The sequence below is a fragment of the Dipodomys merriami genome, unplaced genomic scaffold, assembly GCF_024711535.1.
Source record: "Dipodomys merriami isolate MVZ:Mamm:240054 unplaced genomic scaffold, mDipMer1.0.p SCAF_26, whole genome shotgun sequence".
Classification (NCBI taxonomy): domain Eukaryota; kingdom Metazoa; phylum Chordata; class Mammalia; order Rodentia; family Heteromyidae; genus Dipodomys; species Dipodomys merriami.
The window spans coordinates 6752758-6774920 of record NW_027204048.1 but is presented as its reverse complement, the minus strand read 5'-3'; the positions used below and the strand labels follow the sequence as shown (position 1 = coordinate 6774920).

Below are 22163 nucleotides of genomic sequence, written 5' to 3'. Positions count from 1 at the left end.
TTTGGGTGGAGGCCATGTTACATCCATCCTTCAGTTAGCTAACTAGATTTCCAGCCAATGATTGGAGACTAGGTGAAATGGTTGAGACTGGCAAAACCATGTCACTATTTTGGTTAAGAGAAATCTTGTTCTTGGGGCTGGGAAGGTGGCTCAGTGGTAGAGCGCTTGCCTTGCATGCATGAGGCCCTGGGTTCGATTCCTCAGCACCACATAAGCAAAAAAGAAAAAAGCCGGAAGTGGCGTTGTGGCTCAAGTGGTAGAGTGCTAGTCTTGAGCTGAAGAGCTGAGGGACAGCGCCCAGGCCCAGAGTTCAGGCCCCATGACCGGACCCCCCCCCCCCAAAAAAAAAAAAAAAAAAAGAAATCTTGTTCTTAATTTTCTGTTTCACTCAGAAGTCATTATTTATTGAGCAACTGCTGTATTAAGCCATCAGGGCTCAAGAGCTATTTGTGTGGTTTACCGATGTATCCCTCCTTCATTGTTCATGGAAGGCTATGTGTTCAGGGTCACATGAGCGATAAAGAATGCTATTGAGGTTCAAAGGTAGAATTCGGGGTTGGAGGGTCTGAAAGAAGATCAGGAGGGATCTGGCTAGACACCAAGTAAGATTTAACTCAGCCAAGGAAAGGGGGAGGCAGTACTGTCTGTCTGCTGGACAGGGATTCACTTACTCAGCTTTCTGCTCAGCCTGCAGTCCTTGCATGGTATTGGTAGGCCCTTCCTCTCCTTCCTGCACATGGAGAGAACTTCTCTTCCTTGGGCCTGGCTCTTTGCCATTCCTGTGACTCAGTTTTGGAAGTTGGTAGGTGGGGGGATTTGTAGGTGTGAGAGTGGTGGAGGTCAGAGTGGATGGAGGGCAGAAGGCAGGTCCAGAAAGCTTTTTCCCTTGGTTGTCCAGCCTCTTACTGGGCCAGATAGCCCTTGCCTCTGCTGGGCAAAGGCCTTGCCTTAGGAAAACTGCTCTGTTGCCTGATGCTGCTGCTTGGTGTGTATAAATGGCAAGAAGCCGCGTGAGGGTTGGTGTGAGGACTGGCCATAGGAGGAGGGGAGGAAAAGAGGTGTGTTTGGGGTCCCTCTGCCATTGCAGGCCAGGGACTGATGGCCTGTAAACCCAAGCAGACAACGCAGGCTTTCAGCAGGGATGTACAGAAGGGGGAAAATACAGACGGAAGCAGAAGAGGTGTGTACAAGCTTTTCTGGAATGGGGTAGCATGAAGTTAGGAATGCAGAGGCAAGAAGAGTGTGTCCAGACAAGAGGTCTCTGGGGGCTTCCCTGGGGTGGTACCTGGGGTGTGGGCTCAGGAAGCAACCAGGGCAGAGGAAGGGGTGGGTGGTCCCGAGTGGCCATAGCTTCCAAGCATGGTATCTGTTCTTAATGGGAGCCGTGAAAGGGATCCCTTCGATTCCAGATAAGGAGTGAAAAGTTGATAGAAATTTGCAGTCCTGTCTTCAGAAATAGTGCTGAAACTATTCAGTAACTCAGTGCCTATGTTTCTGGATTTTTCTCTTGTTTACTTAGGATGACCGCTCGTTAATAAATTTGCATCTCATGCACACCAGTTACTTCCTCTTCGTGATGGTGATCACGATGTTCTGCTATGCTGTTATCAAAGGCCGACCCAGCAAACTGCGTCAGAGCAATCCTGAGTTCTGTCCTGAGAAGGTGAGCAGGGGTCGGAGTGTGGCCCGGCGTCTTGCTCCAAAACCCCCAGATAATGCTTACCAAGCTCATGTGAGTAGCATCTTTCCTCTGAAGAAATGACTCCAGACTTGCATTCCTCAGTTATGGTGTTGGGTTTTAACCAGGTCCCATGTACTCTTGGCTACTACCTGCTCCTAACTGTGGCAGTTCTGAGTCCCCCTTGTCACCCCTTGTCTGGGTGGGCCACCTGCAGGCCACTTCCATGACCTGAGAAGACAGGTACGATTGCTAAGGGGGTCCCCAATAGTTAGCTCTCAGTGCAGCTCACCTGCTGCTTTTCAAAGACGTATAGGTTTGCATTTGCTTCCTGCCTTAGGGGTTTAGTTACTCCCCACTGGTCCCTGTATGCAGTCTCTGCAGTTGCTGGGCCCCTGGGGTGTCCACAGGGCTGGCAGGCCTTGGACTCCCTGTCTGATGCATTGCTGTCTTGCTCTCTCCTAGGTGGCTTTGGCTGAAGCCTAACCCCATAGCCTCGTTTTCTGAGAGAGACTGAACCATAATCATTGCCTGCTGAACCCAGCTGGGGCCTGGCCACTCTGAAAACAAGACCTTGCAGTGTTGGTTATTCCAGCCAAAGACATTTCAAGTGCCTGTAACTGACTTGTACATATTTATAAAATCTATTTGGAAATCGGTCCAATGATGCACGTGCTTTGCACTGGGAGCCTGAGCCTCTGGCCTCACCTGGGCCTGTGCACGTGGTGTTCCCATCTAGTATAGAGAGGGGTTGCTGTACACATGGTGTTCCCATCTAGAGTGGAGAGGGGTGGTAGATCGCTGTGCACATGGTGTCCGAATCCAGTGTGGAGAGGGGTGGCAGGTCGCTGTGCACGTGGTGTTCGAATCTAGTCTGGAGAGGGGTCGCTGTGCATGTGGCGTTTGAGTCTAGTGTGGAGAGGGGTCACTGTGAACGTGGTGTTCCCATCTAGTGTGGAGAGGGGTCTCTGCACATGATGTTTAATCTAGTGTGGAGAGGGGTCGCTGTGCACATGGCATTCCCACCTAGTGTGGAGAGGGGTGGTGGATTGCTGTGCACATGGTGTTCCCATGTAGTGTGGAGAAGGGTGGCGGGTCACTGTGCGTGTGATGTTCCCATCTAGGGTGGAGAGGGGTCGCTGTGCACATGACATTCCCAACTAGTGTGGAGGGATCGCTGTGCACATGGCGTTCCCATCTAGTGTGGAGAGGGGTTGCTGTGCACATGTCATTCCCATGTAGTATGGAGAAGGGTGGTGGGTCACTGTGCACGTGTTGGTGTTCCCATCTAGGGTGGAGAGGGGTCGCTGTGCACGTGGCATTCCCACCTAGTGTGGAGAAGGGTCACTGTGAACATGGTGTTCCCATCTAGTGTGGACTGAAGTCTCTGGTGGCTGTAGCTCTGGGGCCTCGTTGCTGGTGGGTGGAGGAGGCTTAGGTTCCTGTTTCTATCCAGTATGCACAGTGTGGGGAACAGTCTGTACCTAGAGTCTGACCCTACATTTCAGAGCACCACTCCATTCTGTGGATGTTACCTGTCTGGCTCATTAATTGTAGTAAGAACAGTAACATGTTCTTGTTCGTTTTGCTTGCAAGGATTCATATCTTCAGTTTTTTTTTTTTTTAAAGAAAAAAATAAAATGGTCATCTTTGAATACTCCTTAGGACAGGTATGTGCTTTTAACCTGAGTAGAAAGTTAAATATGTCACCTACACTGTGAAGGTCTTAAGTTTCATTTTCCACACAGACTGTGATCTTTGGTCTTGGTTTAACTGGCACACAATGCTGTGTGGTACCATGCCTCATCACAAGCAGCCCCCACAGGTAGGAGCGTACAGATTGACTCAGTGGCTGTTTTCCTTTTGAGAAGTAGAGAATGGATGAAAGAATGAAAGGTCTGGCAGAATAATCATGAAAGTGTGTTTTTCTTTGAGGAGGAGATGAATTTTATTTTTAAATTTGCACCTGTGAGGCGCACCTGTGATGGCTGGGGTGCCTGTGGCGTGAGCAGGGGCCGTTCTGTCTGCTTGTGCCAAGGGAAGCTGAGGCTTTCTGTTGCAGGCTCACCCTTGCCTCCACTCTTTCCTTCACTGTAGGAAAGTCATGCATTGTCTTCTCCAGTCATTTGTCTTTTGTATTCTTGTTTTCCTCAACAAATCTTTGCCTTAATAACTCATGATTTCGGAGTCCCCTAGCAGGACAGTGGGGGACTGTTGGCATCTCTCTACTTCATTCTGTGATCTGGGTATTAGTTCTCAAGTCTGAAATTTATTGTCCCAGAACATTTTATCCCATGCATTTTTTAAACTGAAAACAGTTATGTCCTTTGTTCTTAAAGTAATAACTATAGTTACTTGATATGTTAATTTTCCTTTTTGTCCTTTCAGGGACAGTAATCATGGCTGTTCAGGGTGGGTTTTTGTTGTAGTTGCTTGGTATGAGTTGCATACCTATTGCATGGCTAACTTGTTTAGTTTTCTCTTTAGAGACTTGGAGACTCTCATGAGACATAATTGGGGAAGAGCTGTTTGTCTTGGCTTTTTGAAAGGTAAATATCAGCACCATCAGATTTTAGACTTAAGTTGTTACTGAATTAGGCTGGGCATTATGGCTCATGCCTATAGTCCCAGCCACTCACAAGGCAGAGCATAGGATGATTGTGGTTTGAGATCAGCCTGAGCAAAAGGTTGGCGAGACACATAATAGTGCATGTGTGTGACTCCAGCTATATGAGAGGCATAGGTAGGACCACAGTCCATGGCTGGCCTGAGCAAAGGTATGAGACCCTACCCGAAAAAGTATCTAAAGCCAAAAAGGGCTGGGAGCTGGCTCCAGCAGTAGATCAGATGCCGACAAATACAAAACCTTGAGTTCAAAACCCAAGGATGGCAGAAAAAGAAAACCCAGTAAAGTGGAGTTCTAAGAATAGAATAATACACAAGAAGAGACACAAATGAACAAATCCCATTTTGCTAGTTTTCCCTATGCAGTTCATTGCTGTTCCTTAGTCCTGTGAGAACTGGACTAAGGTGGGGCCAGACACTGGTGGGCATGAGGAGAGGAAGTGCCAAAAAATGCCTGGACAATATCTCTTGTCCTGACGTCTCACATACTTGAAAGCCCATCACTTGTATTGCAGATGACTCTCAGAGGTCTTCAAGTGAACAGGTGTTTGCAGGAAAGCTGGACCTCTTGGGGTTGGGGCAGGGACCTTGGGCCTCAGGGGGACTGGGTCTAGTTCTAGTGGGCAGGACCCTCATTTTGTGCTGTTTTGCTGGTGGACCTTAGTGGTAGAAGAGTTCAAGAGGGCTGTTTGACTAGAGATCCAGTAGAAGGTCAGTTAAAATGGTTGTTTCAGATCATATTGATCTCTTTCCTTTTTCCTTTGTCCTTCCTTCTGTAACTTGAGTCAGGTTTGATTCTGAGTTTCCCTATCTGGTGTCTGTGGTTCCTGTGGTCTCCAGCCCTCCGGCAGGCACTGTGGGGCTGTGAGAGCCGGTGGGTCCATTTTCCTCTCTTGCTGCATGATCTACGATGGCAGTCACCTTTGGTTCATTGTTTGTGTTTGAAGTTTGTGCGTATGTGCTTTACAGAATAAAATACCTGAGTTTGCTTGCCATGTCTCCTTGCCATGGAGTCCGGGGAGGTGTTTTCTGAGGGGAGACGAATTGGCATCTGAGGGTCTTTTGTACAGGGCTGTGTCACTGGATCCTAGGATGAGGAATGGGCAGTCATTCTGGTGAAGAAGTCACCAAGGGCTCCCTGACCGGCCAGAGCCCATCTGAACACTAGTCAGGCAGAGGGCCTGCTGACCATGTTTACACCCCTGGCTTCCTCCCTTAGCTTCACCTCCACTCCACAGGAGGGAAGAAAACAAGAGTGGTGGAGGCATGCAGTAGGTAGTTGATTATATACTCCTAATGGACACTGAGCCTGTTAACTGCAACCTCCTCCTAGCCTGTTCTGCCATCTGCAGAGCTTTCTGCCCTAGCCTGCTTGGCCCTGCCATCTGCAGAGCTGGCTACCCTGGACTGCTCACCATGGACTTCCCCTGTGAGAACCACTGCATGGGACAGCTTAGCATCTAGATTGATGGAGGTGGGATTTTTGTGGGTAAGTTTCCTATTCCTCCCTCAGTTTAACTGGGAAATACAATATATATTTAAAATGCACAAATAGTTGTGCAAAATAGTTAAGTTCCATGCTCAAACAACCGTCTAAGAGCGATGTTGCTGACAACTCATACTGTTAGTGTTCATATTCTGGGAGAATACCCCCTCCCTGCCCAGGGTTCTTGCTCTGGAAGCAGGCTCTGGCATTTTGATGAAAGTCTCACCATTGCCTATCCTTGTCCCCTTAGAACTGCGGCCTGCCCTGACCAGCCCCAGCTGTGATTACCATCTGGTTTGCATGACTGGTCCACTTCCATATTATGTTTCGGTCTATTGAGGTTTTGCCTTCAGGAAGCAGGAGGTGACAGCCATGCCCTCATGTCTCTGGACCTCAAGCCTAGATCCTACCCAGAGATTCCTGCTTGTCCCCCACCACAATAGCCGCCTCACATCCATTCCTAGAGGCTAGGCCCAGCCCAGGGCCATCCTGTGTGCCTTTTCCCCATTTCATTTCCTCTGATGACTCTGTGTCTCCCTGGAAAATTCCTAAATGAGACCCCCAGAGAAGGAATTTGCCCTCTAGCTCTCCAAGACCTAGTTACATCAGAACTCAAAAAGAACCCACCTTGTTTTCTTTTTTTTTTTGGGTCCAGTCATGGGGCCTGAACTCGGCCTGGACACTGTCCCTCAGCTCTTCAGCTCAAGGCTAGCGCTCTACACTTGAGCCACAGCACCACTTCCAGCTTTTTTCTTTTTGCTTATGTGGTGCTGAGGAATCGAACCCAGGGCCTTGAGCATGCAAGGCAAGCGCTCTACCACTGAGCCACCTTCCCAGCCCACCCACCTTGTTTTCTGATTGTAGCAATGTAAACCACACCAAGAGGAGACTCTTGGATGTAATAGCAGAGAGAAATCTGGTCCATATCACATTCTTTGCCTTCTGTAGCTTTTCCTTCATTCTTTCTCATGTCCATCTTCTAATTTTTATCAGTTCACTTTCAACTTATCTACAAATAACTGAGTATAATCCACAGCCCAAATTTACATTCCAGCAGGACTGATACCACCACGAGATTAGCAGATGAGCAAGATGGCCACCTTAACAGATTTGAACTCACAGAAAAATAGTTTAAAAAAACCAACCCTCTGTGCCAAACATGTATCTTCAAACGGAAGGTCATAAAATTAAAATGATACGGCAGTACCTGGGTGTGGTGGTGTACCTGAGCTCAGCGACATGGGAGGCCAAGGCCCAGAAAGTATGGGTTCCAACCCAGTTGGGGCAAAAAGGCTTCTGAGATTCCCCTTCCCTCCCAAAAAAATTTAAAAAAAACAAAACACCAAACTGTGTAGTGGCACACATCTGTCATTCCAGCCAGGGCAGGAAGTGTGAATAAGATCACAATTTAGGCTGGCCTTTGCACAAAGCAAGATCCCTTTTCAAAAATAAAGAGCAAAAAGGACTGAGGATGTGGATCAAGCAGTAGAGTATCTGCCTAATAAGTCCAAAGACTTGAGTTCAAACCCCAGTAGTGTCACCAAAATAAAAATGAGCTGGGTACCAGTGGTTCATGCCTATTGTCCTAGCTACTCAAGAAGTTGAGATATGAGGATCATGGTTCAAAGCCAGACTGGGCAGTAAAGTATCTCCAGTTTTAATCACCAAGAAAGCTGGAAATAAGCTGTGGCTCAAGAGGTAGAGTTCTAACCTCAAGCGGATAAAGCTTAGGGATAGGGCCCAGGCCCTAAATTCAAACCCCAGGACTAGCACCAAAAAAAAAGACTCCACTTTGAAATTTACTTACTGGATTTTCCAGGTGCAGTATTGGTTCCTGCTACCTTTTCCCTTTTTATTGTCCAAATCCCAATCCAAAATTAGAGGTTCCCAATATCCAAAGAAATAGCCCTATCCAATTAGTTTTAAGATATTTTTCCTGGTACTGGAGACTGAGCTTGGGGCCTCATGCTTTAGTGCAAAGTCTACATTTTGAGTATATTATGTTTGAATTGCAGGAAGTTCCCCAATATAATAGTCAAAGTTCTTTTTTTTTGCTGGTCCTTGAACTCAGGCCTGGGTTTTGTCCCTAAGATTCTTTTGCTCAAGCCTAGTGCTCTACCACTTTGAGCCATAGTGCCACTTCCTTGGGGATAAGTCTCACGAACTTTCCTGCTTAGGCTGGATCCTCAGATATCAACCTCCTGAGTAGCCAGGATTATAGGTGTAAGCCATGGGTGCCTGGCCATTCTTTTCTTGCCACATTGAAGTATATTAATCTACCGTTTCTACCGCTATAACAAGCTACTCCACATGTGACAGCCTAAAGTCAGTCTTATGACCCTGTCATCTTGATGTCAGGGCTATTTTGGCAGAGTTCTTTTCCTCTCTGGAGGCTCTTAGTATAATCCATTTCTGCCCCCATTCAGGTTGTTGGCAGAATTTAGTTCCTTTTATGCCCCATTTCTGCTGGCTGTCAGCCCAGGGCCCTCAAGGATGCCTGCATTCCTTGGCTGTGTCTTTACCATCAGAAATGATGGCTTGAGTATCATCTTTAGACCTCACTGGCAAACTGTGGTGTAGAGAGTCTGCTTAGCATACTGGGTTCAGTCTACTAGTGAAACCGAAACAATGTAATCATCAGTTCAGAACCTGAATTCACTTTTCAGTGTTCATTCATGTTCTTTAAACTCTGCTACAGAAATTTTGGCTTTATAATTTCAGTTGAAGCTATTTACATACAAACAGGACATTTCTAAGTACTACATTTGAGTGCATTTACGTTTTTTCAATCAGGAGCTATTTAAAATTCAGCTAGTAAAAACCTCTCTCCACAAAAGTGTACACTTGGATGCTTATTTTCAGGGCATTTGTAGTTATATTCTAGAATGCATCACTTGAGGACAGTCAGGATTTAAAATACTTGAACCATATCCATTTAGGTGGGTAAATACTAAAATATTAGGTTACGTCCCAAGCAATATTAAGTTTATCAGGCAGCCATATTCCAAGTGCTAACTTAATCCCCACAGCAGCCTGTTCCCCCTTCCTCCACCACCCCTACCCACCAGTGACTGAGACAAGAAAGCAGCTAGGAAGCAGTCTAGAAACACAAGCCAAAGTTTGGAAAAAATAACAGTAGTTTTATTGATTGCATATAATTTTAGCTGTATTAATATATATTATAAACTTTTAACAATTAGAAGTAATGACTTGGGTCTTGCACTGTCACCCAGCTTCACAGAGCTGTGGCAGGCATCTGCGCAGTGCCCAGGTCCACAGATGTGGCTTTGCAGCCAGTGTTGCTCTGATGCAGCACCACCTTGCATCTTACATTCTAGAACCATCCTGAGGGTACCTTTATGTCCCCATCATCTTACTCATACAGCGCACACTGTCTCAAATGACTGTCGCTTTGGAAATCAATGAGGACATGAGATGGCCACAAGATGCTACTCTGGACTTCGTATTTTTGAATCTTCATTTTTGACTAAAATCCCAATGTACAAGTGAAATGAAAGCATACCATGGCATCGTACTTATGAAAAGGTTAACAAGACAGAAATGTCAGTTTGAGCAGGCCTTGGGCAGCTCATGAAAATCCAGTGGTGGCATTGGGTACGAAAGCACTGTGTTATGTCCAGCCCAGAGCTGACCAGACTAGTGCGTCACTCCAACTTCTCATCTCCTTCTTCCACGTCCTTCAAGCTCAGCACCTCCAAGGAACCTTTGCCCTTTGTCTCCTTTTTGATCAGCTCGTCGATCTCACGGAAGCAGCCTGGGTCAATCAGACACACCTGGAAGGGTATTGAAGAAAGATGCATAGGAGACACTTGGCCCTGACTGGTGATAGGAACACTGCCAGCCCCTTGATGCGTACTGACCTGTTTCAAGGCCCCTCCCAGTGAACTGGCATTGGTTAATGTGCTTCCTTCAAGTGGGCTATGATGAATGAGGTGGCCAGCACTGTTTTGTTACTAGTAATCTAACTACATGTCCAGGGCTGCAATACAGCCCTCCTCCCACCAACCTACTTACTCTCCACAACTGCTTTCAAAGTTATGGCAGTACTAGGGATTGAACTCAGGGCTTTATCCTTGCTAGACTAGGCAGGCCTTCTTTTCACTGGAGCCATGTCTGTCCCACCTGGTTCCCCCCCCCCCCCCCTGCTTCCTTTGTATTTATTTTTCTATTTTGGATAGGGTCTCATATTTTTGTTCAGGGCCAGCTGGGGGAAGGTCTGATCACTGGGCAGGCCTCTGAAGGGGTAATGCCCTATCTGTTTCCTGCCCTCCATGAAGTGAGGGATCACCTTCCCTCCACTTAATAATGCCATGATTTTTTCTTGCCAAACACAGGGAGCTAAGCAACCATGGCTTAAACCCAGAGCCAAAAAGAATCTCGGTCCCATTGTGGTAGGTAGTGTGATTCAGTCTTACAATTTCCAGCTGCTGGCTGTAGTCCTCACTCTCCACAACCTGCATCAGTGGCTTCAGCTTCTCTTTCAGCTTCTTTCCTTCATTCACTGGCAGGATGAACCGAAGTCTCATGTGAGCACGCTCTATCTTCATCTTTTCCTTCAACTGCCTTATCACTTCCAGTGCCTGGCAAGACAGAGAGGATGTCTGTCGGTGTGCATTCTGGAGTGTCTCACATGATACTCAAACACCCAGAAGTTTCCCCATCAGGTACACTAAACAGTGGTTTTTTGGCCACAACACAAAGAATGAAATAGCCATGCAGCTGACCAGACATATTAAATACTGATGGAACGAAAAAGTCTGCTCCAGGACACCATCAAGGGCTGGGGTAGGCTGAGAAATGGAGTGCCTCCCTAACATGCCTAGGTCCTGGGGTCCATCCATCTCAGCACTGCAAACAAACAAGCACTATAAAATGAAAGAAAGCAGAAGCAAAATCATCAACCCTCAGGATAAGCAGCAGTACTGGCAAGCACGTATTTGTAAGGGAGTAGCTTCCATAGTCCACAAAGAACTCCTACGACCTGACAATATAAAGACAAAAGAGTAGGGGAGGGACCTGGACAGCACTATTGCCTAGAACAGAAGCAAAGCACCAATAAGCACATGAAAGCATGATGGGTCATGTCAGCACAGAAATGGAAACCATGAGGGGCTGGGAAGGTGGCTCAGTGGTAGAGCGCTTGCCTTGCATGCCTAAGGCCCTGGGTTCGATTCCTCAGCACCACATAAGCAGGAAAAAAAAGTGGTTGCTGTGGCTCAAGTGGTAGAGCGCTAGCCTTGAGCTGAAGAGCTGAGGGACAGAGCCCAGGCCCAGAGTTTAGGCCCCACAACCAGATCCCCCTTTCCTCCCCAAAAAAAGAAATGGAAACCATGAGACACCACTTGATGGTTCTAACACAAAGGTAGATGATTCCCACATTGCTTAGAGTGTGGGGACATTAGACTCCTGGTTGGGAAGCCCTAGAAAGTGAAGTGAGAGGGGCTGGGAAGGTGGTAGAATGCTTTCCTTGCATGCATGAGGCCCTGGGTTCGATTCCTTAGCACCACATAAGCAAAAAGAAGCCGGAAGTTGCACTGTGGGTCAAGCGGTAGAGTGCTAGCCTTGAGCTGAAGAGCTGAGGGACAGTGGTTGTGGGGACAGAGTTCAGGCCCCACAACCAGGCCCCCCAAAAAAAGAAAAAAAAAAGTGAAGTGAGAAATTAAAACCCAACACTTACAGTGAATCTCATGGCAGTATATTCCTAACAACTGACAAGTGAAAACCACCCAATGTCATCTGATGAAAGAAACATAGTATTTTCCTATGATGGGGCCACTGCATAATGCAGTGGTGACTCAGGTTACTGCACAGGCCACAAACTTACTTTTACTACTGAAATGTTCTCATTGGATTCATCCAGAGACAGAACACAGAAGAGTGCTTGCCAGGGGCTTGTGCGAGGTGTGTTCATGTGCATGTATGTGCAATGTTGTGAGGGGTAGAGGTTTCAAAGGTCAGTGGCTCTACAACTGAGTTTCACACTGTAAAAAGATGACTTTGTTTTGTTTCATGTTTGAGCAGAGTAGCTGTGTAGCCCAGCCTGGCCCTGCCTCTCCAACGCTGTCATTACAGGCACCTGCATCCAATTTGACAGTGTATAAACTACATCTAGGTAAATTAAAGAGTTAAAAGATTTGATGCAGGGGCTAGGAATGTGGCTTAGTGGTAGAGTGCTTGCCTAGCATGCATAAAGCCCTGGGTTTGATTGTTCAGTACCACATAAATGGAAAAAGCTGCAAGTAGTGCTGTGGCTTAAGTGGTAGAGTGCTGGGCTTGAGCAAAAGAAACTCAGGGACAGCACCCAAGCCCTGGGTTCAAGCCTCAGGACTGGAGGGGGAAAAAAAGTTTGATGTGGATGGGAAGAGGAGAGTCCTATGTGTATTTTTGTTTAAAAAACACTCTTTACAACCCCAATCCCTGGTGCCCCCTCCCCAAACTTATTACTTGCTTTCATGCAGACCCATTAATTTAATGGTTTCCACAGACATATAAGTTTTGATTATGTTAAGAATCACTCACCTGTTGTTTTGTACTTTTGTTGGGTTTGACTGAATAGTGGATATCTTTCATGGCTCTCTCGATAAGGATGACAGTGTATGGCCTCTTTGTTTCTGGGTTCACGCACTTGTCTGCCACAATGGTTGCAATGTCCCTGAACATCTGCTCCAGCTGCGTGTGCCTTTCTTTATCTGACACTTGAACCTCTCCTTTAGTTAAAATCTACAAAACACCCCACCCGAGATTAAAGAAAATTATCTATTTGTTAGGTAATTACAGAAATGAGTAAGCTGGCACCAGTGGCTCACACCTATAATCAGCTACTCAGAAAGCTGGTATCTGAGAATCTCCAGTTGACCAGCAAAAAGCATTTAGTGGAGGTATGGCTCAAGTGGAAGAATGCCAGCCTTGAGTGAAAAAGTGGAGTGAAAGGTTGAGGCTCTGAGTTCAAGCTGCAGTACCAACATGCGCACGCGCGCACACACACGAGCATACACATACCCAACCAACCAAAAGACAACAAGTTCAAGCTGCAGTACCGACACACATACACACCCACCCAACCAAAAGACAACAGAAAAACTGGCCAGGGGAGAAGGTAAATATGTAACTGGGCAAACTGAAGTAGAATTTTAAATTTTAATTTCTGGAGGTTTTGGCCCATCTCTATTATTAATTCCAGGTACCAGCATGGTAAGGGTCTGTGTGCACTAAGAAGAAGAAACTAAGTAGCAGAACCTACTTGTTTACAGATTTCAGTTTGGTCATCCGTTCCAAAAGCACTGATGAGGTCTTCCTTCTTTGCAACCTGACCTTTAGAAACGTTGACAAACACTGAGTGGGTCTGCAGGACTTCGTCGAGGTCTTTTTCCCTGGCGGGGGCAGGAGAGAGCCCGTGAGCATAACACCCTTGGAAATAGGCTTCACGTGTAGGTACAAGCCGGCACTGGCACGGAAGGCCAGCGGCCGCCAGAACTCCTCCTCCGTGAGGCGGGGCCCACGGGGAAGTTTTCAGACTCATTTACTCATCGGGGAGGGACTGACCGGAAAAACGGGCTGGGCGGGGCCCGGGCAGTGAGGTCCAGACCGACGCTATTAGGGGTCGGGCTATCCAAGTCTTTACCAGTATTTCAGGAAATGGCCACGGTTAATGGGGTTTCTGGGCTGTCGTTTTTAGGACACCAACAAAACAACTCAAAACGGGCGACCCGAGCCTAACGAGAAGGCAGCGCGGGCCTGGGCCCAGCCTCCTTTTGCCTCCAGTAGGAGCGCGACGTCCATTTCCCCTGTCAGGCCTCCTCCCTTCGTCCCCCTCGCCCGGCCCACTTCCCGCTTCCCCCGTCCCCCCTCGACCCGCCCCCCCCGCCTCCCTCCCGGCCCCCTTCCCCGCCTCTCCCCCGGCCCTCCGCCCGGCCCGCTCACTCACACGCCGCTCCGCCAGCCGACCACCTTGTTCTTGTAGCAGGCGATTTCGAAGCGCTTCCCGCCCCGTTTCACGCGCACCACTGCCACGTTGGTTAGGCGGATCTGGTTGGTGGGGGTGAAGATGGACATGGTGGCAGCGCGGAGGACGGAGCGGACTGGCGCCGCCCGGGCCGCCCGACCTAACGACCCGGCACGCGCATCGGCAACGCCCGGCCCGCCCGGCCCGCCTTCTGCGCAGGCGTCCGTGGCACGAAATCCGCGCGACGTATCTTCCTGCGCTCCGGAAGGAGGCGCCCTTCCTCACGTAACTTCCGTTCTCCGGGAGCTGGGCTTGCGCTGGCTGACGATTCCGGAACGCAGAGCCCAGCGGCCACGCCCACTCTGACCTTCACTGAGGAAAATGAAAACATTAGCTCTTCCGAGATCAGTACTGGGGAAGCGGAGGCGGGAGGATGGCAAGTTCGAGGCCAGCTTGGGCTTCATAGCGACACTGCTCCAACAATTCAACAATGATAAGCATCTTGGCTTTAATAATTAGCAACGCGTCCATCTGGGTTTCATCCTCCTGTCCGCGTACGTGCTGGTCCTGGGCTTGATCTCAGGCCCTGGACACTATTCCCGAGCTTCTTTTGCACAGGCTCGCACTGTACTACTTGAGCCGCAGCTCCACTTCCACCGTTTTTGGGTAGTTTATTGGAAATAAATGTCTAATGGACTTTACTGACTGGGCTGGATTTGAACCTCAATCCTCAGATCTCCTCTTGCTGGGTGGCTAGGATTACAGGCGTGAACCACCCGCGCTCGGCTTGTGAACACGGTTTTGCTTTTCCAGACAACTGAAAATTTTTTTCCCCAGGCCACTCACTTCTTGACAGTTCCTTCCGGACCCGCCTCTTCCCACTCGCCCAATGCGAGCCGGAAGTACCGTCTAGGTCGCTAGGTGCGGTGGCTGGTACTTCCCTCTGGCACGCCCCTTTTCCCTCTAAACCAATTCAGGCAGGATCTGGAGCGCTTAGGCTCTCGCGCTCGCAGCTCTGGGCGGCGCTTCCTTCTGTGCCGTACCCCCGTTAGCAGGATCCGGCTTCCTGTCCTCCCGAGCTAGCGCTCTCTTGGTTTCCGCCTCCTTCCCCCTCTAAACCAATCACCAGGTCGGAGGGAACTCTGGCTTCCTGTCGTCCAATGCTGGAGTTTGCTCGGTGCCCGCCCTCTTTCCACTTTAAGCCAATCAGCGGGAAGGGAGAACTCGGCTTCCTGTCTGCGGGCGGCGGGCGTTCGCTCCGTACCCGCCCCCGGCTCCTCCGGCCAATCCGGAGGCTCCGCGGGTGGCATGGCTTCCCGGCTCTGTGAGCTCCCGTACGGCTAGAGAGGGCTGTCTCCCGGTGCCCGCGCGTGCGGAGGTCCGAGAGTCCGTTCCTCCGGCGCTTAGGGCTCGGGCTCTGAGGAGGATGGGTGAGGAGTCAGCGGCGGGGCTGGGCGGAGGGCGCCGGCGCCCTTTCCGGGCTTCCGTAGCAAGCCGGCGCTTGTGCAGCCGCGCGGCCGGGGCCGTGTGAGGAGTGAGGCTGTTTGAGGACGTGGTGGGCCGTGTGGGGACTTGGTGGACCGTGTGTGCTGAGTGAGGACGTGGGTGACCTATGAGCACATATGAGGACATTGGTGCGATGTGGGAAGGGAGGTGGACTGGACGTGGCGGGTGTGATAGGATGACAATCTTAGCCCCAAGGAAAGGGAAGAGAGAGGGCCACGCTGCTTCTCACCCTAGCATGTGGAGACCTGGAAGCTCCACTTGGTGTTCTTGGCTGTTGCTCTCCCACATGAGCCATGCCTCTCTAATCTGACTTTTGCTGCTTAACAGGACATGTAACAACGGGAACCACAAATGCTCCCCCTTTGTTTCTTCTTTTATACCAGAATAAATGCAGCGTTTCAGCTGGAGTTGCTGGGGATTAAACCCAGGGTTCGTGTGCTAAGCATGCACTCTACCACTGAGCTATACCCCGCTGCTTTGGTTTATGAAATTTCTCTCCGGTCCAACAGTTGAGGGCAGGTCCTTTCAATATCTTCCTTTCTAAAAATGGGCCCTAGACTGTGTGTGGTGGCTTACTTCTGTAATCTTAGCAAACAGGAGGCTGAGCCAGGAGAATGGGTTTGAGATCAGCCTGGGCTACATGGCCAAATCCTGTCTCAAAAGCAATCACAAAAATCAAACAACAAAAACAAGCAACTAAAAAATATGAGCACAATATCAGTTATTTGAGAGCCCTTTAAAAGTAGCCTTGGGTCATTAGAACCATAATTGGGCAAAAGGAAATGCCCTACATTTACGTTTACTTGTTGGAACAAGCATAAGAAAGCAAAACATTTCCTTCCACATGGCATCTTCTCAGTTTATGCTCCTTCTCTTCCAAATGCTTATGTCTAAATGGAAATACAGTTTTGTGCCAGTACTGAGGTTTGAACTCATGGCTTGGGCATAGTCCTTGATTTTTAAATTTTTTTTCTCAAGGCTGGGGCTCTACTACCTGAGCCACAGCTCCACTTCTGACTTTTCTTGGTTAATTGGAAGTAAGAGTCTCGCTTTTTCTACCTGTTGTGACTTTTAACTGTGATCCTCAGATCTCAGCCTCCTGACACACTAGGATTATAGGTGTTAGCATAGTCATTATGATACCTTTGATCGTATCACATTGTAGTACATCATTTTTACATATATATAGTTTTATGGACTCCTTTGGGGCCCATCTTAACTTGGTGAAACTTTTCTTTTACTTTCCTTCTACTTTCAAGTTCACTTAAAAAAAAGTTTTCAGATGGATTGTGGAAAATGATTTCTAAATAAAAGTAACAGTGGACATCTTTGTGTGTGTAGCCTTAATTGAAGTTTCACATGTGTATCATTTTAGATTCATCTGTGGATGTGTGGGACCTCACTTCTCCTTTGCTATCATTGTGGATAAACCGCTTTTACATTTACTTGGGCTTTGCTTTGGGCATTAGCCTTTGGATTTGTGTCCAGATTATCCTCAAGAAGCAGGTATATTGTGTACTTTTCTTTTTAAGTAGAGAATTTAGGTATCAGATTTTAGTGAAGTTTAGAATGAAGATTTTTCAGGGTTCTCAGAAAACTACAGAAACCTAAAAGGAACCTTAAATCACGTTATGGTTGGTCTCTAGATTGAAAGATGCCTTTATTTATTTGTTTCTTTATTATTTGGCCTTACTGGGATTTGGACTCTGGGTCTCTTGCTAGGCAAATAGTATGTCTCTTGAGCCAAGCCTCCAGCCCTCTTAAGTTTTTATAAGCTATGTCAGGAAGATTTTTGTACTGAAAAAAATGGGCTTAAAAATTATCTTTTAAGTAGTTGTACAAAGTAGTTGCCATTAACAAGGGAGTTAATGAATTCAGTACATTTTGATCAAGTTTACTCTTTTCAACATTCTCACCCACCCTTCCCAATACCAAACTTGGCTTTTATGAGAAAAGCAAAACTCATTTGCTTCTAAAATAGGCAATCATCTTCTCTTTCCACAATTATTTTTTTGTCAGTTGTGGGGCTTAAACTCTGGGCCTGGGCTCTGTCCCTCAGCTCTTCAGCTCAAGGCTAGCACTCTACAGCTTGAGCCACAGCGCCACATCTGGCTTTTTCTGCTTCTGTGGTACTGAGGAATCGAACCCGGGGCCTCATGCATGCAAGGCAAGCACTCTACCACTGAGCCACCTTACCAGCCCTCTTTCCACTAATTAAAGGAGCAGAGAATAAGCTCCTATTGTTACTTTGCTAAAACACATCACTTATGAAAATATCTACACTTAATACTTCATGCCCTGGGACAACTGCAGATTGAAAATCATGTTCTTTGGGTTGGGGGTTGACCAAATTGCTCTACCGGACATGTGCAGACTTTTTTGTGTCATTGTTCCATAAAAACAGCAGTAGAGAAACTACATAGCATTTGCATTGCATTAGTATTTAGTAAGTCATCTGCACGTGATTTAAAGTATATGGGAAGAAGTTCTCTGCAAAACCCTCATGGAGCTGAGTGTGGTAGGACATACCAGCTTGGACAACATAAGAACCTGTGATTAAAAAAAAAAAAAGGATGTGATTATCCTTGTGGCTTTGGTATTGTCAAGGGTGATGGCATGTGTGGTATGGTGGATGTGTGCTGTATAGTGTGTGTGGGGTATGCTTCGTGGTTCATGTATGAGTCCTTAAACCAGTATCTCCTTGGATACCAGAGGAAGACTGTACATTTTGACCTTGGAGGGAGTGGTGATAGATCATGTAGTCTTTAAAAATGGGGATCCTGCCTTTAAATAATAGAATTAGAAAGCAAGGTTAGCTTTTGAAGTGCCTAATCAGCAAGATTAAGAGAATGATAAGCTAGGACAGAGTTTGCTGCTGTTCATCCTACTGGAGTTAGGAAAAGACTTGATGGATTCTTTGCAATTGTTTCTCTTCAAGGCCAAGAACTCACAGGAGAAATGTATTCCAAAAGGAACTCAGGATTTGATGATGAAAGGTTCGCTCTCTCTTCAAAAGAAGCAGGTCTTTGTGTCTGGAGTGAAGATTTTCTATGGCTCCCAGACTGGCACAGCAAAGGTGAGAACCTAAATGATGCTCAAGCGTTGGCTTTTGACATTTTAAGGAAATTCCTGAAAGGAGTCATTTAGCAGTGAATGGACTTAGCCTTTGACTTCTTCGTTCCTGCTATCTATCTGGTTTTTCCCCCTCATACATTCTTTTCTGGTATGGTAGGTGGGTTGATTGGAAGTATGGCTGGCTGTTCTTGTCATCAGCAGTTGTTGTCAGCAGAGTCTTGTCAGCAGCAGGTCCCAGGAGCTCTGTATTAGCATGGGTGTGGGACCAGGCTCCAAGGACAGCAGAGGGCAGCAGTGGTGGGGGTTGACAGACAAGGAAGTGTGTGATTGTGTCATTAGTGTTGAAGGTAGATGGTGTGCACTTGGGGTGTGTTGCTGAAAGCGCCTCTCTGTAATTGTATCTAGATGTCACTGCCCCTTTGTTAGGAAGGACATGCTAGTTAGTGCTTTCCAGAAGAGAGTCCCAAGGAAGGCTAACACAAATTCGAGTTCTAAAACATGTAGTGCTGTTGTGTGGCGGGCTCTCCTGCCCACTTGTGGACGTTGTGTAGAATAGTGCTCCTCATCAGTACTTTGGTGCAGGCGTCACTATCAGAGCTGAAGGCCTCTCAGTTCCATCTTAAGCACGTGATGGGTAGAAACCTGAGGAATGATAGAAAGGTGCCTGAGAAGCCCAAACACAGACATATCACATTCCCCATGAAATAAAAGGCAGGGCCCTATGTGTGCTAGGCAAGTGCTTTTAACACTGAGTGCCTCCTTAGATGCAGTTCTTACATTTATTGAAAGATCAAGCTAATACTTTCAGATACTAACAAATCCTGGTACACAAAAGGTTCATTAGGAAAAGGGCTGCTGAGGCCTTTCTCTGACGGCTATTTCTTTTTTTTTTTTTTTTTTTGGGTCCAGTCATGGGGCCTGAACTCTGGGCCTGGGCACTGTCCCTCAGCTCTTCAGCTCAAGGCTAGCGCTCTACCACTTGAGCCACAGCACCACTTCTGGCTTTTTTTCTTTTTGCTTATGTGGTGCTGAGGAGTCGAACCCAGGGCCTCATGCATGCAAGGCAAGCTCTCTACCTCTGAGCCACCTTCCCAGTCCCTGATGGCTATTTCCTTACGTGAGCTTCACAGAAAGCCTCTTTATTCCTCTAATGCTTCATTCCTTTAATGGTTTTTGTTGTTGTTGTTGTTGGTGGTGGTGGTCATGGGGCTTAAACTCTGGGCCTGGGTGCTATCCTTGAGCTCTTCAGCTCAAAGCTAGCTCTATCACTTGAGCCACAGCACCACTTCCAGTTTTCTGGTGTTTAATTGGAGATAAGAGTCTCACTGAGTTTCCTGCCCTGCGGGGGCTGGCTTTGAATCACGATCCTTAGCTCTCAGCCTCCTGATTAGGAGGATTACAGGCAAGAGCCAATGGGGCCTAGCCTAACAATGTTTCTTCTCTGAGCTGTTTGTGTGCCTATAGATTTTCCAGTAACAGGGAAGTAGTGTTGAATCCATGTATGGGGAACCTTGAACAGCCTAACCCTGGAGTTCATCTTGCTGTCTGTGTTGTAGTGGGTGTGGATTAGGTCCCCATCACGTCATCATCACAGTCTGAGTCGTTGGTTCTGCTTTCACATCTGGTTGGTTTGTCCTTGGAGGGAAGACTAGTCCTGACCTCATCCTGCGTCTTGAGGACTGGAGGTATTGTTGCTGTTGAGAGGTGAATGCCTGTTTCTTTGTAGATGGCTTGGTTTTGTTTCTGGAAGAGTGAGGATCATGTGTCCTTAATGTTGGAGATTGTGTGAGCAGACAACCAGATTGGATGTTTTTCTGTTTTGTGGACTATTGGGGTCCTGCTTGGAGAGTTTTGTGCATGAAGTCTACCACATTTCCACATGTATTTCCTTCCTTTTTACTTATTCTGTTTTTCTTTCTGGGATTCAGAGTTGAATGTTGGACCTTTTGGATGGTCTTCTGTATCTCAGGTCTCTCTTTTTTTTTTTTTTTTGGGTCCGGTCCTGAGGCCTGAACTCTGGGCCTGGGCACTGTCCCTGAGCTCTTCAGCTCAAGGCTAGCGCTCTACCACTTGAGCCACAGCGCCACTTACGGCTTTTTTCTTTTTGCTTATGTGGTGCTGAGGAATCGAACCCAGGGCCTCATGCATGCAAGGCAAGCACTCTACCACTGAGCCACTTTCCCAGCCCTCAGATCTCTCTTATACTTCTTTTAAGTTTTTATTTCCATCCTGGGGTTTTGGATTTCCATTTTAAACCATTTCTTGAATGTTTCATTTCAGTCACTATGTGTTGTTGTTGTTTGTTTTTCTGTTGGTTGTGGGGCTTCAACTCGGGGTCTAGGTGCTGCCCCTAAGCCTCTTCATGCTCAAGGCTAGCACTCTACCACATGAGCCATAAGTGCTACTTCTAGTTTTCTGGTGATTAAGTGGAGGTAAGAATCTCACAGACTTTCCTGCCTGGGCTGGCTTTGAACTGCAATCCTCAGATCTCAGCCACCTAAGTAGCTAGGATTATAAGTGTGAGCCACTGGTGCCCAGCATTATGTTTTTAATTGCAATCCTTTTTAAAAATTCAGTTTCTGTTATATGTTGTACACTAAAGCAGATTATATTTTCCTTGAAGTTCCTTGTCAGCTCCTGAGTAACTTGTTTCCTTAGTGTTTCTACTTTGGTTTGCTCTTCCTTCTGCTGTTCTTTGTGATCTGTGGTTCATACCTTAGGCACGCTAGGGGTGACTGGTTAACCATGTTTTCTGTCATTCTTGTAAAGTCTCACTGCTCTGGAAGGTGGTGTGGGCACACCATGTTACCTGTTGGCTCTAATCATCTCTAACTGATTTCTTTATCCTGTTAATCGCGAACCATCCATTGAGCTCCCAGCCCAGTTCTGTCAGTCACGAACTACCCTCAGGGATGCTCTAGGCCTCACCTCCATCCTCACCTTGCTCAGTTTAGATTTATTACTCTCTTCACTTCCCACTGGTGCTTTCTTTCTTTTTTTTTGGTTGGTTGTAGGGCTTGAACTGGGCCTGAGTGCTGTCCCTCAGCTCTTCAGCTCAAGGCAAGCACTCTACCACTGAGCCACAGTGCCATTTCTGGTTTTCTGAGTGGCTTATTGGAGATAAGAGTCTCACAGACTTTCTTGCCTGGGCTGGCTTTGAACCATGATACTCAGATCTCAGCCTCCTGAGTAGCTAGGATTATAGGTGTGAGCCATTGGTGCCCAGTTGCTTTTTTTTTTTTTTTTTTAACTGCATGTTTGGTGCAGCAGGCAAAGTGGCTAGCACGTAGCCCTCATCCTCTGAATGCCCTTGCAGAGTGAGAATAAGAGGACCGTGGACAGCGAGCTCTATCTTGGGCCTGAGGGAATGGCCATAGTGAGAATACTACCGCAGAGTTCCTCATGAGGAACATCACATGTCTTTCCTGGTGGGGTGAGTGAGGGCCATGTGTTGCTTATGGCCTTCCTGAAGACTTCATTTGATTTTTTTTTTTTCTTACTAGGGATTTGCTGCAAGTCTTGCCAAAGCCGTTACTGCCCTAGACCTGCCGGTAACAGTCGTTAATCTGAAGGATTATGATCCAGATGATCGCCTGGCAGGGGAGGTAAATGTCCTGTTGTGACTCTTCTTCAGTCAAAACTTAGAGCAGGGGCTGGGAAGGTGACTCAGTGGTAGAGTGATTACCTAGCATGCCTGAAGCCCTGCATTGATTCTTCAATAGCATATGAACAGAAAAAGCCAGAAATGGCTCTGTGGCTCAAGTGGTACTGCACAAGCCTCGAATAAAAGAAGCTCAGGGACAGTGCCTAGGCCCTGAGTTCAAGTCCCA

General features: G+C 47.4%; 3 protein-coding genes across 8 annotated transcripts in view; 2 read left to right on the top strand and 1 right to left on the bottom strand.

Annotated features, from left to right (window-relative positions):
- Window positions 1-2337, top strand: part of Tmem248 (transmembrane protein 248) — a 37375-nt gene extending 35038 nt beyond the window's left edge. For both annotated transcript variants that reach the window (XM_070035609.1, XM_070035610.1), the window contains exons 6-7: window positions 1520-1663; window positions 2144-2337. In XM_070035609.1, the coding sequence (XP_069891710.1) occupies window positions 1520-1663; window positions 2144-2164 (165 nt within the window). In that variant the 3' untranslated portion in view covers window positions 2165-2337. The remainder of the gene's footprint in view (window positions 1-1519; window positions 1664-2143) is intronic.
- A 6571-nt stretch (window positions 2338-8908) lies between these two features.
- On the bottom strand, window positions 8909-13971 carry Sbds (SBDS ribosome maturation factor). The gene is made up of 5 exons (XM_070035608.1): window positions 13735-13971; window positions 13051-13180; window positions 12330-12530; window positions 10226-10390; window positions 8909-9583 (listed from the first exon to the last, which is right to left on the bottom strand). The coding sequence occupies exons 1-5, from the start codon at window positions 13860-13862 to the stop codon at window positions 9455-9457; spliced, it is 753 nt and encodes a 250-aa protein (XP_069891709.1). The 5' UTR covers window positions 13863-13971; the 3' UTR covers window positions 8909-9454.
- Window positions 13972-15024: 1053 nt separating this feature from the next.
- Window positions 15025-22163, top strand: part of LOC138836913 (S-adenosyl-L-methionine-dependent tRNA 4-demethylwyosine synthase TYW1-like) — an 83326-nt gene continuing 76187 nt past the window's right edge. For 2 of the 5 annotated variants that reach the window (XM_070035607.1, XM_070035603.1), the window contains exons 1-4: window positions 15271-15386; window positions 16634-16764; window positions 18197-18334; window positions 21837-21938. In XM_070035607.1, the coding sequence (XP_069891708.1) occupies window positions 15365-15386; window positions 16634-16764; window positions 18197-18334; window positions 21837-21938 (393 nt within the window). In that variant the 5' untranslated portion in view covers window positions 15271-15364. Of the gene's footprint in view, window positions 15183-15260; window positions 15387-16633; window positions 16765-18196; window positions 18335-21836; window positions 21939-22163 lie in introns of those variants that run through there. The other 3 variants (XM_070035604.1, XM_070035605.1, XM_070035606.1) reach the window with 3 other exon arrangements.

Bases quoted from the DNA above. Each gene is read 5' to 3' on its own strand.
- Sbds (XM_070035608.1), bottom strand. From the start codon at position 13,862: ATGTCCATCTTCACCCCCACCAACCAGATCCGCCTAACCAACGTGGCA. The intron at 12,531-13,050 runs GTAGGTTCTGCT...GGTGTTTTGTAG, and splicing joins AAACTGAAATCTGTAAACAA to ATTTTAACTAAAGGAGAGGT. The intron at 9,584-10,225 runs GTAAGACTGAAT...ATACCCTTCCAG, and splicing joins ACAGCCAGCAGCTGGAAATT to GTGTGTCTGATTGACCCAGG.